Below are 16,302 nucleotides of genomic sequence, written 5' to 3'. Positions count from 1 at the left end.
TATGATGGTTAAAAGAAAATTTTAATTCTGTGCTTGAGAAATAAAAAGTAAGTTTTGTTATCATTTCACTGTTTTTATCCACCTCTTGCTATTTTTTGTACTTAATATTGATGTCTTCTTTTTTGTGTTGAAGCATTTACAATCATAAGGTATATGAACATTTTTTAAGAAATTAATAGTCAGTAGTGCAAGCTTTCTGGGCAATTACTCAGAAACTACAGTCCTGAAACATTGGTGTAACAAATTTTAGAATTCTTCATTAATTAACACTGTGATATAGATTTCTTAACTGGACCTCTTTAACTGCCGATTATTCTCTCCATTAACCCCGCAGCTTGTAAAGCATAAAAGTATGACATTATTCAGAAATATTAGTAGTACAATTTAGCTACTACAATTTTTATTTAGCTTAATTAGACACTTACTTAGACTACAAGCTTGTTTTGACTTACTGTCAGTCTCAAGTGTTGCATCTAGTTCTTATGACACACAAAACATCCTGGATCTTTTATGTATTGATAGAAATCAATGTAAGTGAGTTAGCTTGCAAGTCTATTTTTGACATTTGCATCTGACAGTCGGTGTTCAAGAAAACATAATAGGAGCAGTGACTGTCTGACACAAACGTCAAAAATAGACTTTCAAACTGATCTCTGTTAACACATAAAAGCTCCAGAATGTTTTGTTCGTCACAAGAACTAGATGCAACACTTGAAACTGACAGTAAGTTGAAATAAGCTTGTAGTGTAAATAACTGAAGCTAAATAAAATTGTTGCAGCTGAATTGGACTACAAATATTCCTGAATAATAGGTTTGCAACTGCTGTATTGCAGTGTTTAAATTACTTTCTTATGATGCTAGCCAAAATAATTACATAGCACATCCAGAAAACTGAGGTAAGAAGAAGAAGAAGAAGAAGAAGAAGAAGAAGAAAACTACCACATGCGTAAGCTAGGAGGGATGCAACACGCAATGTTTATCCTTTTTTAGTTCATCTCCAAACCACTAGAGGCACTGTTATTGGTCTGTGTTTCCCCTCTTTTAACATGGGAGTTGTGATTCTCTTTTCTTGTTGTTCTGTGGCTATGAGTAACTGAGTGTCACCTCACAGACAGAGGAGAGAGAGAAAAAAAAAAAAGAAACTGCCTTCCTTAAAGTAGCAGTAGTTGGAACTGAGGCATAACTTTATCATATGGCAGAGAGTGTAGGGAGCTGCAGTCTGAAAAAGATTACAAGTTAGTATGAGTGTGCTCCTACATACTGTATGGAGAAGCTCGCTACATGATTGGGTACAACAGCATGAACGGTTGATGCTAATCAACATGTACAACTTTTGAAACCTTAACCCTGCCTGCACTTGACTGCAGGTACTCCTGTATACCCTTTCTTCCTCCCCCCTCCCTACGTATGTATTACTTAAAATCATAGGAACTGTAACAAATGCTGAGTGCATTCTGATGCAAATAACTTGGGTCTGATATGACTCACTGGCAATGTTATAACTGACCAGAGTGGTATTTCTTAAATAAAATAATGCTTTCTTGGTACCATTTGATGCACATATTGTACGCCACCAGCGACCTGATATGCTAGCTACAAATTTTGCATCTATACATAAATCTGAGGTCACGTCATTGGTTGCACGTTGGGAAAGCATCATGGTAGTGCACTACTACCTAACTCAGGGTCCTAACACTTTATCTATGAAATGCCAACCTTGCTTCTTACTCACAAGAGGAAATCATTAACTGGCAGTGGTAGCTTGACCTTACATACCTATTGCGATTAGAGAGGCAGGGAACTGATATTATTTGGCCACCTTTGAGTAACAACTGTGGCATTCGTTGCCCAGTGATGAACCTGTCTCATTTATACTGCCAGTTTATTGTAATTCACATGAAAGTGCATACACCTTTTACAGTATTGGTTAGCACCTGTACACACTAAGTATGTATGCAACATTAGTTGATAAACAATAGAAAAAAAGACCTAAATCAGGGGCTTGCTTATGCAGCAACTGTTAATACACTTGTGTTTCAGTATGTCAACAGCTTGTGGTGAGGAACAGCAAGTCTACTGCTGATTTAGTTGTTCTGATATTCACTGGTGTCTGCCTGAATAACTCTGGTGACACAGTGGCCAATTCCTCTGTTGAATGATATCTGATTTTGCCTGGCGTTTGATTGAATGAACCAGACACATAAGGCAAGACGATATTAACACATTTTCAGACATTCCCATACTCGGGTAGCTTCTCGGACTGCTCAGATTACTACTCACTGTTTCATACAACTTTAACCCGTGAACTACAACTGCACACCATAAGATCTTTTCCAGGATGCTGACACACAAGTATGAATACATCATTTAATAGCAATCTGTATGAGAATCAGTAAGACCAACACCAATATGAATGGCAGTACATCTGTTACAACCAGGTTGCAGATCACTCTTTAGTTTTTGGCTAGTGGTGATTCGCACAGAAATTAAACGTATCTTTTTAAAGTACACTTCTCATCGATATGCCTCTGTGCAGGTGGATGAAGGTCTTAAATAATTCATTACCGTAGTTTGAAACAACAATCAAATGTTTATATTAATATTTTGTCGAGGTTCACCAGCCCAGTGAGAGAACTATTAATTTGGTAAATGTGATTCATCACATCTCAGACCAGAGTTCAGTAGACATGAAAGTAATGACAAAAAACATTGTTGTATAAAAGAAATGGTGACCAATTGCTTCCCATAAACACAGCTGATGAAACTTCAAAAAAATGTAGACATCATAACACACTGACCACCAAGAGGCCACTGGCAGACACAGCAGTAGTTTGTTCCACGATGCCATGTACGTCTGTACCTTTGGTTGTAAATGCACGCAACACACTGATCAAATTTATGGTTGTCTTGTTTGTCCACTTCTACATTCGTGTAGCAACAAAGATTGGTGTCTCCACTTAAGCACACTAAAGTGGTCCTGACATGCTCAATATTTATTGCGAAATAATGTTTTGTCAATACACTGCGCGAAAGAGCGAGGCCAAAAACAGCAAAATAGGACTGTACAATATTTATTCCTGGGACGCATCAGTTCGCACTGCCTTTGTAGTAAACCTGTTGGCACTCAATGTGTAACTTGTATGCACTGAGACCGAGTTGTTTGCCTTACAAAACACAAGCAGAAATAATGCAGAATGGACTAAGTCTGAAATTCTTCCAGTAAACATTTCAATGAACCAGAGGCTCATTCATTGCAGCATAGATTTATAAACTGCAACAACTAATTACAAATTAAAGAAGGAAGCTGTGTTAATTTATTGTTAACGTGTGGCGTTTTTTAGGTATCTCTTTATTGCACCAACTGCTGCAAATGAAATAAAACAGTTATTTACTATTTACTGATTAAAAAAGTTTGCATGATCTTATATCCATGACGCAAGGGGGGGGAGGGGGGGGGGGGTCATGTATGCTCACTGGACAGCAGATCCGATCTTATTTGCCAATTCTGAAAACTGCAATATTTCTGCTTACTGGAGAGTTACCAAATGTCCCATATTTTAGGGGATCATCTCTTATTTATATTGTCTCTCCCGCTGTCCCGACAAAATACATACAATGCGTTTTTAAACAACATGTAACGCAAGCAAATGTAGAAGAAATGTGGTCATATCCACAGAAGAAAGAAAAGACACTCTTTGGTTAAGCCAAACTGAACAAGGGACAATTCTCAGTGGATTGCCAACTGCTTTAGGTCACCAGACTTAGAAATGTCATTTTAGAGCATTAGAGTCACAATTTACATTACTTGATGTGATACATCCAAACTTTTCACTGAAATGCAAAAAGGGACGTTTGTATTTAATGACAAAACTGAAAATGAGTTTTCATTTCTGAAATTCGAATTGCAAAGCAAGAAATTATTTTCTGCATTTGTGCACTTACAATGACAACATAATATAAAATAATGATGATTGGTTTGTGTGGCACTTAACTGCGCGGTCATCAGTGCCTGTACAAATTTCCAATTTTTTTTTTTCCACAGTAGAATCTAGCCACTGTCACAATTGATGATGATGAAATGATGAGGACAACGCAAACTCTCAGTCCCCAGGCACAGAAAATCCCCAACCTGGCCAGGAATCCAACCCGGAACCCTGTGATCCAGAGACAGCAACACTAGCCACTAGACCACGAGCTGTGGACGCAATATAAAAAGCTTATCCTATTAGTAATGCAAAGTATTTTTTTCAGTGCTAGTTTTAACAAAAAAAGTACAATGATCTATGTAGTTGTAGCACAAAGCAAGTATTTTGACACAAAAATGCTGAACGGATGTAGTATTAATGAAACTTTCCACAAATATGTCGATTCATTTTAACTTATAATTTGTGTCCCATATTTTGATTTTGGAAGTCTGGTCACCCTAAGCTAACAGTCTTTTTCATTATTATCTTTGTCTAATGTTGGTTGGCGTTTGTCCTGTTTTAATTTTTCTAAATAATAGATAACATGGATATGGAAATAAGTGATTTGTCTGACAAATCTGTAAGCAGAAGCAGAAAACAACTTAAGACAAAGAATATTCTCATCTTCTTGAGACACGAATTTTGTTCATGTGCAGAATGAAGGTGAATCATTACTTAATGAAGTGAACGAATCTACTGACAAGAAAGAAGATGCCAAGTCTGACTCATTGTTAGAATAAGATGATGGTGAAATGGAATGGCAGAAAATAAGAAGTCCAGAAATAAATGAGTATTTGGAAGAGGACAAATTGTTAATTGAAAACGTGTATCACAATGATTCTGTTTCTTTAAATACAAAATATTCATCACTGCTTCATATATTGGGAATGACAAATGAAGAAACAAATATGCTGTACAATATAAATTCTTTACCTAATCACAGAAGATGCCAAGAGGCCCCATTGCCTGTTACAAGAGGCAAAATGAGTGGCTTTACCGGCATACTGCTTATCATGGACACAATGGAACTACAGGAAATTTACACTATATTATTCCAGAAGGGAAACATGCACAAAAAATGACCCATATTGAAATTTTTTCATTTTTGAACAATACTACAACTAATATTGAAACTAAATTGAACAAAATTCGAAATACTGTAGGAGCAACTGTTGATACTTTCAAAAATGCTGTTAAAGCTGGAAAACTTATTTTCCACAAAAGCGAGGATGTCTTGGTTTTTGCCAGTATACACAAAAAAAAAAAAAAAAAAAAAGCTTTGCATCACCTCGATTCTGAGAGCACCAGAACCTGTACAGAAAACTGGAATAGAGATCAACATAAACATCATTTCCGCACTTTTTACTGCTCATGAAAACCACACATTGCATGTTGTACCACCATAGAGTGTGACCTTCAGAGGCTGTGGTCCAGATTGCTGTACACACTGGTACCTCTAATACCCAGTAGCATGTCCTTTTGCATTGACACATCCCTGTATTCATCATGGCATACTATCCACAAGTTCATCAAAGCACTGTTGGTCCACATTGTCTCACTCCTCAACGGCAATTCGGCGTAGATCCCTCAGAGTGGTTGGTGAGTCACGTCGTCCATAAACAGCCCTTTTTAATCTATCCAAGGCATGTTTGATAGGATTCATGTCTGGAGAACATGCTGGCCACTCTAGTCAAGCAGTGTCGTTATCCTGAAGGAAGTCATTCACAAGATGTGCACGATGGGGGTGCGAATTTTCGTCCATGAAGACGGATGCCTCGCCAATATGCTGCCGGTATGGTTGCACTATCGGTTGGAGGATGGCATTCATGTATCGTACAGCTGTTACGGCGCATTCTATGACCACCAGCGGCGTATGTCGGCCCCACATAATGACACCCCAAAATTGAAGGGAACCTCCAGCTTGCTGCACTCACTGGACGGTGTGTCTAAGTCGTTCAGCCTAACTGGATGTCTCCGACGACTGTCTGGTTGAAGGCATATGTGACAATCATCGGTGAAGAGAACGTGACGCCAATCCTGAGCGGTCCATTTGGCATGTTGCCATCTGTACCGTGCTGCATGGTGTTGTGGTTGCAAAGATGGACTCGCCATGGACGTCGGGAGTGAAGTTGCACATCATGCAGCCCATTGCGCACAGTTTGAGTCGTAACATGACGTCCTGTGCTTGCACGAAAAGCATTATTCAACATGGTGGCATTGCAGACAGGGTTCCTCTGAGCCATAATCCACACGTGACGGCCCATGAGCGAGGCCTGTCATCGACAGTTCCTGTCTCTCTGTACCTCCCCCATGTCCGAACGACATTGCTTTGGATCACTCCAAGATGCCTGGAGTCTTCCCTTGTTGAGAGCCCTTCCTGGCAGAAAGTAACAATGTGGACGTGATCGAACTGCGCTATTGACTGTCTAGGCACGGTTGAACTACCGACAACACGAGCCTGATCAGCTGTCGGACCCCCTCCGTCTAAAAGGAGATGCTCATGCATGGTTGTTTACATCTTTGGGCAGGTTTAGTGACATCTCTGAACAGTCAAAGGGACTGCCTGTGATACAAATCCACAGTCAACATCTGTCTTCAGGAGTTCTGGGAACTGGACTGATGCAAAACTTTTTTTGGTGTGTGTATATCATGCAAACGTAAGTACAGTATAAGTGTATATAACCTGAGTCTTCCTGAAGGTTACACTCAAACAATGGAAAATCCAGGATGAAATGTAGCAATATTATGGAAAGGAAAGTTGCTACTTATCATATAGAGGAGATGCTGAGTCGCAGGTAGGCACAACAAAAAGACTGTCACAAATAAAGCTTTCGACCATTAAGGCCTTTGGCAACAATAGACGACAGCTTTTCTGAGTTGCGCAGGTGGGAACTTTCACTGCAATACAACCTACATTCCCATAACCCTCCTGACGTCAACCTTCGTTAGTCACTGTCCTCATCCATCAAGCCCCTTTCCTGTTCCCATTCCAGCACTATACAGCAGTCAAACCATCATCACACCCAGTCTTTCTACTTCTCTCCTTTTCCAATACTCCCCCCCCCCCCCCCCACTCGGTCTAACCTGCAGCACTTCACTGTCCGCCTCCGCCACAGGAACCACCACTATCCTTCCCCCTCCCTGCCCCATCCTCCTCCGCACCCTACCCAGTCGCCACTTTCATCATGCACTGGTGCTGCTGCTCTTAGTATAGTTTCAGTTGCCTGATATTGCCATCTCTCTCTCTCTCTCTCTCTCTCTCTCTCTCTCTCTCTCTCTCTCTCTCTCTCTGTGTGTGTGTGTGTGTGTGTGTGTGTGTGTGTGTGTGTGTCATGTTTCACATTTTCTTGTATCAAATGAAGAGTCTGCAAGAAAGCCAAGCAAAATGTTACATATTGTTATTCAGAAAAAAAGTGTTACAGATTATGCCATGAGGAAAGCTCAAAGTGAAACAACTTATTGCAACGGTTGTTACAGCCAACCAGCACTCTGAAATATTATTTATATGTTCAAGTATATGACAATTTTTCCTAGTTTTTCTTTTTCCCTCTAACATTTGATGAGAGTCTCCTGTGGTACACACAGCCCGATGAAAGACTCCAGTATGAGCCACCTGATGGGCGACTCCAGCTGAGCTACTTGTGGTACTTGCTGCTTGAAGGAGGACTCCAGTGGGAGCCACTGGTGTTACATACCACTCAATGGACGAGTTGAGCAAAAGCCTTTGGTGGTATGCACCAGCAAGAACATGTTAATATTTTCAGGTGCTTGGATAGGGTCTCAGTTCTACACAAGAAACAGCTTACTGTAAAAATAAAATGTAGTTTTTAATTTATTTGTGATGTTAACATAACGTATAAACTTGTGCATTGTAAACCTACCAGTGATTTACCACTTTGGCCAATGAATTTATTACAGCTTTATTCACAAAATCACTGACAGTAACCCCCAGTATTTAATTCTACTCACCTTAAATAAAGGTGACTGACAAGCCTCCAACAAACCAGAGTTACAACAGAAATACCAATTGCCCAGCACACATCAAGCCTGTACATACTATCAAGTAAAAACGCATGCCTTTTTCCATGTACTACAACACTTAACCTGAAAATGGAATGTAAACAAAGTACACATGCTAATTTGATGACCTAACAAACTGATGTTAAACAAATACACATAGTATTAAGAAAGACAACCTCACTAACGATATGAAATGTTACTACAGTTGGTTATCTCACACATCAGTAATTCCACATAGGAACATATATTAAAGCTGCATTTGCAGAGCAATTTGTACTCGTCCGTGGCAGTCTCTTTGTGACAGGAAATCAGGCCTGAGGAAGTACAGGAGGTGTATTTCTGAAGATCATCTGTTATCAGTAATTGGCACAAATTACTTTTCATAGTGGACCCATTTACACTCCTCTGTTACGCAAGTCTTTCACTTTATATATTCGCACTAGCCAATGCTCTGTTGTGTAGGCTTCTTCTAAAACATCTAGTTCAAAGTCTTTGTTGCCAATTTCTGCACTCCTTACCCGATCATATCCAGGTGGCTTTCCTGTGAAATACAAATGAAAATCATTTATTTTTTGGTATACGATATTAATAAATAACACAATGAATACACATTTTAACCAAAGTACAGGTAAGTTTATCAGAAAGAATATTTTTGAATTAGCCACTGAAATGACTTAAAAAGATACTTTCCATTCTACATTTTATCATCATCATCATCTTACAAGAATTATCAAATAATATAGCCGCATATAGTTTAGCATGAGAATTGTTCTTTTTGAAAAGTGAATGGCACAAATTTTACTGATGATGGTCTGGACTTTGAACCTGAACTGGAAGGTTCGGGTTCTAACGACTTTCAGGTTCATGCAATTTTACCCTGTTTCATATGAACTTCAAAATGTGGAGGTGTCAATCAATTGAGCATCCATAACTTTCCAGATTGGTACAGCTTCTTTTGCAACGATTGTCACTTTTCAAAGATACTGACGGTTAGACACACCACTGTTCCAACCATTCCATATAAGTTGACCAGTTAAAATAAAGATTGGATAGCTGTCATGGTCAACTCTGTACTGTTTGGTATAAGGATATGGTCACAAAAAGTTGTTGGTAGTCCAATCACAGGATTCAAGTAATATTTTGGATCCTCATCTATTCTCCTAGATGGGTCTGCAGATACACAACTCAGTCAATTAGATGAGGGTATCGTAGTACCCCACATGCACCTTATGAGCTTCTTACAGAAATATGCAACTATGTTTGATGGCAAGACAACACGTGTCAGGGACTACGAAGTGCACATTACACTGAATTCTTGAGCAGCAGCAAAATTTTTGAAAGTGAGAAGATCAATTGTGCTGGTAGAAATACCAGATGGGTCTCTCCATGTCTACCATGATTTTAAATCCACTGCCAATGCACAAATGGTTGTGGATACATACCCAGTCCCCGAAGTGAAAGATAAAGCCACACTTGATTTTTGCAAAACAGATCTCAAAGAAGCTTATCTGTAGTTACTCTAGGATAAACAGGTAAAACACGATTTGGTGATCATCACACCATTTGGCTTAGCTTCACACAACTGTTTACTGTATGGGACCTCCAGTGCCTCTGTGGTATTTCAATGGTATTTGGAGCACTTAATAAGCGGTGTCCCTGGACCAGTAGTTATTTGGATGACACCACTGACATGGGGATGGCTCCAGTAGATCTCTCTCACAATATCGAAACAGACAGATTTAGTTATCCTTAGTGCTGCAGGTATCAAGTCCACAGCAAAGCTTGTCAAGGCCATTCAAAACCTTTAAACCCCTCATGGATGTGAAGCAACTCAAATCAGTCCTCATCCAAATAATATATAATATCATTATAAATTATATAAATCTATTCCTTATGCTAAACCCACTACGGAACTGTTGCACTGTTTATTAGGCACGAATGTGAAGTGGCACTGGAAATATGATGGATAACAGTTCATTTCACAAACTGAAGCAGGCACTTACTAAAATCACTTGTTTAATCACCTACTACCCTCATAAGTTGCCCATTGTAGCAGCAGATGCATCAGACTACGGGCTGGGAGCAGTTATCTCCCATAAAGTTAATGATGTGGAGTGACCAACTGCTGTTGTGTCCACGACTCTGACAATGAAACTACAGTCAATTTGAAAAGGAAGCCTTTTTTTCCTTTTTTGGCTTTAAAAAGGTTCCATGACTATATCTATGGTTATAATTTTCTCCTGTTAACAGAACTTAAGATTTTTCTCTCTCACTGCAACGCAGGTGTTTGTATACCGCAGAGGACAGTATATTTTACCTTCAAACTTTAAAACTTATCAATCCTTAGATAGATATGGTTTTATACATGGGTGCGTAAATTTCCCAGCACTTTAGAAAATGAAAATCGGGGGGGGGGGGGAATAAAAAAAAAAAAAAAAAAAAATGTTTTGAAACGATTTTTTAAGTGCAGCAACCTGTACACTGCATATTGTCATATTACAAAAGTATAAATTCAAATTCCACCAAACACTGAAAGTTACTTTCCAAGTAACAGCAGCCAGTCATAGCTCATGTCATGTGATCTCGCCACCCGATGACAGTGGATATTCAGAGCATAGGACATGTGATGTAGTCAGTCAATAGCAAAATCACTGTTGAGTAGCGCAAACACACAAACAGGAAAAGTTAATGGTTTAAATTAATATAAATAGTGTTGCTACAAGAAAAGCAAAGTTTTCACATATAATATTGGTCTCTAAGGTTAATACGCTGCAAAAGAAGCTAAGCTTTCACATATAATGCTGATCATTTATGCGCGTGTTACACTTTAAGATATATCACACAAATGTGCCAGGAAAATTTTTAATAACAACATAGAAACGTCTGATCTTCAGGGCTAAAAATTCATATAAATGGCTTGTCATCAAAGAGTTAATTTTTCAATTAGAGTCACCCGCTCTGTGATTTACGAAATTCACCGTATATTCTCGCACATAGTTCAACTTGCATAAAAGGAAATTTAATTTGAAAGTAACTTTTTCAAACCACCATTCACAATATTTTCCTGCAACCTTTTACAAATAGGTTCGTTTCAGCAGTTGCTAGATGACAGGCACCACACTGCTTGCGCAGCTATGACGACGTAGGAAGCCCGTATGTTTGTATGTGTAAAACATTAGATGATCTTACATTATGTCATAAAAGAAACAAGACATCAGACATTGGAATTTCATGAGCAATACTAAAATGTGCCTAGTTAAAGTGCATACTTAAAGAACACATTCGTACATCCAGATTCCCAATGAAGTAGGCCTCGACCTGATGATATGCTTTTGAGTGTGTTTTTCGGGATGTAAATTTTCTTGGAACGCCAGTACTGTATTATTTCATATTGGTTCTTTATTAAGGGATAATGCCATATGTGCTAGAAGATGAAACTGTGCACTTGAAATGCAGCAAACAGTTGAAGCTAGCCAACTGTGTGGAATTAAACACTTTGTTTCAAATAAGTTGATTGCCTCTGCGGAAAAGATTAATAAAAGTGAAATTTCTTTAGCAAATCGACAAAAATAACTTCATTGTTCGGCAAGGCGATTAACGCTTAACTGTCAGAAAGGTGAGAGTAAAATCAAATCTGAAGCCAATAAAATATTTCAGCCCTCCGTAGTTATATGAATGTATTTTAATTCATTTGATAGCTCCCGGCCGCAGAAATCCATTTTCATTTGAAGTGAGACCAGTAAACAAAGAGGAAACAGCAAAATCACTAAATGTAAATGCGGGTCACGTGGAGACTATCCCCCCTCCCAAGCATTTGAGATAGGTCGTCAGAACAATTGAATTTTCAACATTATTTTCATTTTGTAGCGCACACTTTTCTGAAGAGTCTTGATACAATCAACATATGTGTTCGAAGAAATGGAAGACATGTTACTTGGTCTTAAGTATGCCAAAGTGAGGTGCCACACCTCTTCACACAGCATTCCTCTATCACACGTCACTGTATTTCGCTTTGTGGAATTGAAATGTGTATATTTTGTAATGGATGCCATCAAACTATATTTAAACTGTCGTATGGTGCCTCTCCTCCTGCCAGTCAGCTGGTTTGACACCCTCCCCCTCTTTTTTTTAAAAAAAAAAAAAAAAAAAAAAAAAAAAAAAAAAAAAAAAAAAAAAAAAAAAAAAAAACCACCCCTCATAATTAGATGGGATTATTTGTAACCGGGAGATCAAGAACTCTTTAAAAAATTTTCAGTCTTTATTGCCTACTAGCTAATAACTTGCAGTTTTGGGTGACGTAAAATTAAGTATAGGGTACATAAAACCAGTAAAGACAAGAGACAAGCAAGACGTTACATATTTCTTCAATCCTCAGCTCCTTCCATTTTTCCTCTCTAATCATACTACGGCTTTACATGGGATGCTTCCCTTTATGCAAAAGAATCTATTACCCCATCAAAGTTCGTCAAACATTTTGCTACATGCAAAATCGAAATGTCGTCGTCTAATACACAAAAAGCAGTTAATACATATAGTATCCAAAACTGGTGTGTTTTCTCGATCTGATTATGTCTATTTTGTCGCTGTCTGCTAGATAAAACAAAATAGGCCATTCTAATATTGCAGCAATTTTAACACACACCAAATAAACGAGACTGTTTTGGCACAAATGTTCATTTTTATATCTCGACAGAATATAATTCACGAAGTACCGATATCAAATGTCTACTGGGTCTAGTACAAGCAAAAAGCTTTATGTTATGAAATAGTTTCACATTTCATTCATATGCTCCAGTTTCTCAAACATGAGATGGAAAAGTAGTAGTACAAAATTTTTATATAAATTCAGAATAGTCACATTCTTCAATAATTTGTGTGATATCCCCATTTCTTTTCTGTCCTCATTCTGACGATCAATCTTGTCATCAATAATTCTGTAAATATTCGCAGGTTAACTTCACTAACCCTGCCAGAAACACCGGTTTGGTTATCCCACGATTATTCTACAGTTCGAACTTGGTGCATGCTAGTACAACGCGTTTCCCACGCTACTTCCAGAGCAGAACTTAGCGGCTGCTAGCCGGGGACTGTACAACTGGCCCTCATTAGTGTTACGATCTGGCCAATAATTTTCTGTCAAAATTTCATTTTTCTTGGATAGACCGTGAATATAATACGTAATATTTCTTACCTGTTACTACTGTTAGTTGTTATTTCCACTCTGCTAGTCTAAATCTACTGATTTTAGGCTGATCATACGCAAACCCAATCAACTGTGTAATCAGACAGCGATTAACATTCATCCGTCCGGCTTTACTCCGCTCAGCTCATATAGCCCCATCCCTTTTTGTCTTCAGGGAAGTTTTTCTAGATATGATGAGGATTCCCCTGACAGAAACATCAAGTACACTATACACGCATTCAAAAATCAACTCATGATTCATTCAGAAATCAACTTCGAATGAGTTCAAAAACAAACAGGGATCCGTTTCAAAATCATATGAATAATCGATAGACCAACGTGTGCTGAATGCTAGGCGCTTTGTGAAACAGTTGTGACGTCACGCTCATCGGAAGCAGTTTGTTGTTATGAAGCATTGCACAGTTTTCCTAAAGCGTTTGACACATTTTGCTGTTGGCAGACACTTACATGAACACTGTGTTTTCTTCTTGAATATGGCGTATTTCCTTGCAATTTAAGTTTTATTTTCGTTTTTTTCTCTTTCACGTTTTATTGCTGCAGTATTATTCTGTAGTAGCAGGATACAGTAATAGCCTTTGTTAGAGTATCGGTTGTTACCTTTGAAAATTGCAAAAATTGAACTGAAAACTGGAACTATGAAAAATTCCCGGATTTTTCCCGGTTTTCTCCCGAATGAAAAAATTCCCGGGTTTTTCCTGGATCTCCCGGGTCGTATACACCCTGTTGATGTACTTACTTATACTTCTTATTTATCATGCTTCTTTAAGTTGTGACAAATATGCCCAAATACATTTTATTTGTTATCCTTTGTGCTATCCAAACTAATAAGTTCTGCTTCTTCATTAATTGCTGATACTGTGTCTATAGTTATTTCGCAGTTCTGTCTTTCAGAAACTTACACTCTACAAAAGGCCTTCATTATTAGTTGTGGAAGAAACTTTTGCTACACCACCAGATGCATTCCCTACAAATTATCAAACAGGTAATTGACTCTCTTCATCAACAGGACCCTCAATTAAAAAAATGCTAATCTTCCAACTATTCAGCCTAGTTAAATTGTGAATTTTTTTTTGAATAAGTCCCTCAGTTCTTGGTACATTCCTCACATCACTACATATTTAATATAATGTGTTCCAGTAGTATTTCTGCCAAATTTAAAGGAGAATTTTACTCATTAGTGCCGACTGGGGTCTAACATTGATAACTTACACGACAAAACTTGTTGGTTGGAGCTGAAAAGCACAATAATTTTTTTGAACTTGTCATGGTTTGGATACAATGTAATATATTTTTAAAACTCATAATTTGAATTATCCATACATTTAAAGAGCATAAGAATGTCACATATCAACCCACTCATGTTTTTGTTAACAAGTTAATGAGAACCAACTGAAACAGTATACTGGTACTCAGAACAATGTCCAACATACATTTTCTCCATGTGATACTAAAAACGAACACATTCTTAAACCCCCAATGTAACAGATTCACAGCCATCAACAATGCAGAATACCACCACCTACCTCCTTCTGTGTAAACTTGTCCAAAGCGGTAATAACACATCTTGTACATGAGGCAATTGAGCAGAGTGGGTGAGCCTTCTTTGTCAACTCTGAACTCTCCTGCAGGTGAATAATAATCCCATTCTTTAATGTGACTGCCACGATCTGTACTGCCACCAATACGAACCATCCACAGAAATTTATTTATATCTGCAAAGTAATATAAAGTATGTACAGGTGATTCGCAAAGCAGCACTGACATACCATTTAAAAATAAGAGCACTCAATTCAGCAATTCTCAACAATGCAAATTTTTAGCCTGAAGCCAGAAATTCATTGTGTAGTTACCAATGTACTCGACAACTGGTGAAAAGTCATACGTGAAAATAAGTGCTACAATACTAACCGTCTGAAGAGTATCCAGTGAGTCCTCCAAATATAACTAAAACATAATCCACATCTAATTCCCTCATAATTTCATATGCCTTATCTTCCGATGAGGCCATGGCTTGACCAACTCTTGAAATGTGTGTATTGTTCCATGTATTGTTATCTACTAAGATTGTTCTGTTAGCCATTGCTGTAATCTGATATCCATAATCCCACCAGGACATAACTCGTGCATCCTACAATTGTTTAACACAACATATATACTTGTTCAATATGTGCCTCTTACTCTATAACACTTACAGGCTTAAAAAAAGGAACTTAAGTATTAAAGTAACTTTTGTGTGATTTTTTTGAGTGGTAAAACACAATGATCCAAAAAACAAACAGTTCAAAAACAACTTAGGATTCCATCATCAAGTATAACAACTGACCTATTTGACATTCATTTCATCACTTATTTAAGAAGTAGTAGGAACAAAAGTGAAAAAATTAAAAGCTAACCTCTCTTTTTTCACTGCAGAAATATCAAGTGGAAATAAAAACTGGCAAAATATAAATATCAATAAAATATAAAACGATATCTTCAGTTTCACTAATTTCATCTTTATATGAAGAGTCAGGATACATACCTGTATTAAGTGGTAATATAAAGTAATAAACAATAAACATTAAGCAATGTTTGTATAGATATGACCTAACCTCTGGAGTATTCATCCTCAACCAATAGTATGCCTCTCTGAAGTCATCAAATATTATGCGTGAGCCATCATGTGATCGTGCTGACAACACAATACTTGGGCTGCTATATGCCTCAGATGTCACCCATGTACAGTGAAATGTATAGGAAACAAGTAGAAATGACATCACACAAACGAAAACAGTGGCGATCTGTAAAGGAGAATAAAGAACACTTTGTTCTATTAAAGAGGTAGGTACAGCTTCCTAAGTTTATTGGTTTATGAAATGTATTTCATTCAAAATTATCATAAAAGAACCAAAATATTGACACACTACATTACAACTATAATAGATGTGTGACAAATTGTTTGTATGAGCATCTCACTAACTGTTTTGAAGTAGAATTGGAGACTATAAATCTGAACCACGCGAAGAAGTGAAACTTGATAATAGGCAGTGTGATCAACTTACCAACTGCTTAATTACTATGGTACTGTAATTCTTATTTAACTCCAATCTCAAAATTATTGCATGAATTCAGCC

At 37.8% G+C, this 16,302-nt stretch overlaps 1 protein-coding gene across 2 annotated transcripts in view; it reads right to left on the bottom strand.

Moving 5' to 3' along the window:
• Positions 1–7,772: 7,772 nt before the first annotated feature.
• LOC124776543 (dolichyl-diphosphooligosaccharide--protein glycosyltransferase subunit STT3A) overlaps positions 7,773–16,302 on the bottom strand; it is a 114,696-nt gene continuing 106,166 nt past the window's right edge. For both annotated transcript variants that reach the window (XM_047251573.1, XM_047251574.1), the window contains 4 exons: positions 15,781–15,969; positions 15,098–15,317; positions 14,713–14,901; positions 7,773–8,527 (listed from right to left, as the gene is read on the bottom strand). In XM_047251573.1, coding sequence (XP_047107529.1) covers positions 8,382–8,527; positions 14,713–14,901; positions 15,098–15,317; positions 15,781–15,969 — 744 coding nt within the window. In that variant the 3' untranslated portion in view covers positions 7,773–8,381. The remainder of the gene's footprint in view (positions 8,528–14,712; positions 14,902–15,097; positions 15,318–15,780; positions 15,970–16,302) is intronic.

Source organism: Schistocerca piceifrons, chromosome 2 (genome assembly GCF_021461385.2).
Source record: "Schistocerca piceifrons isolate TAMUIC-IGC-003096 chromosome 2, iqSchPice1.1, whole genome shotgun sequence".
NCBI lineage: Eukaryota > Metazoa > Arthropoda > Insecta > Orthoptera > Acrididae > Schistocerca > Schistocerca piceifrons.
Note: the sequence above shows the minus strand (reverse complement) of the source record. Positions and strands in the feature narration are given on the sequence as shown.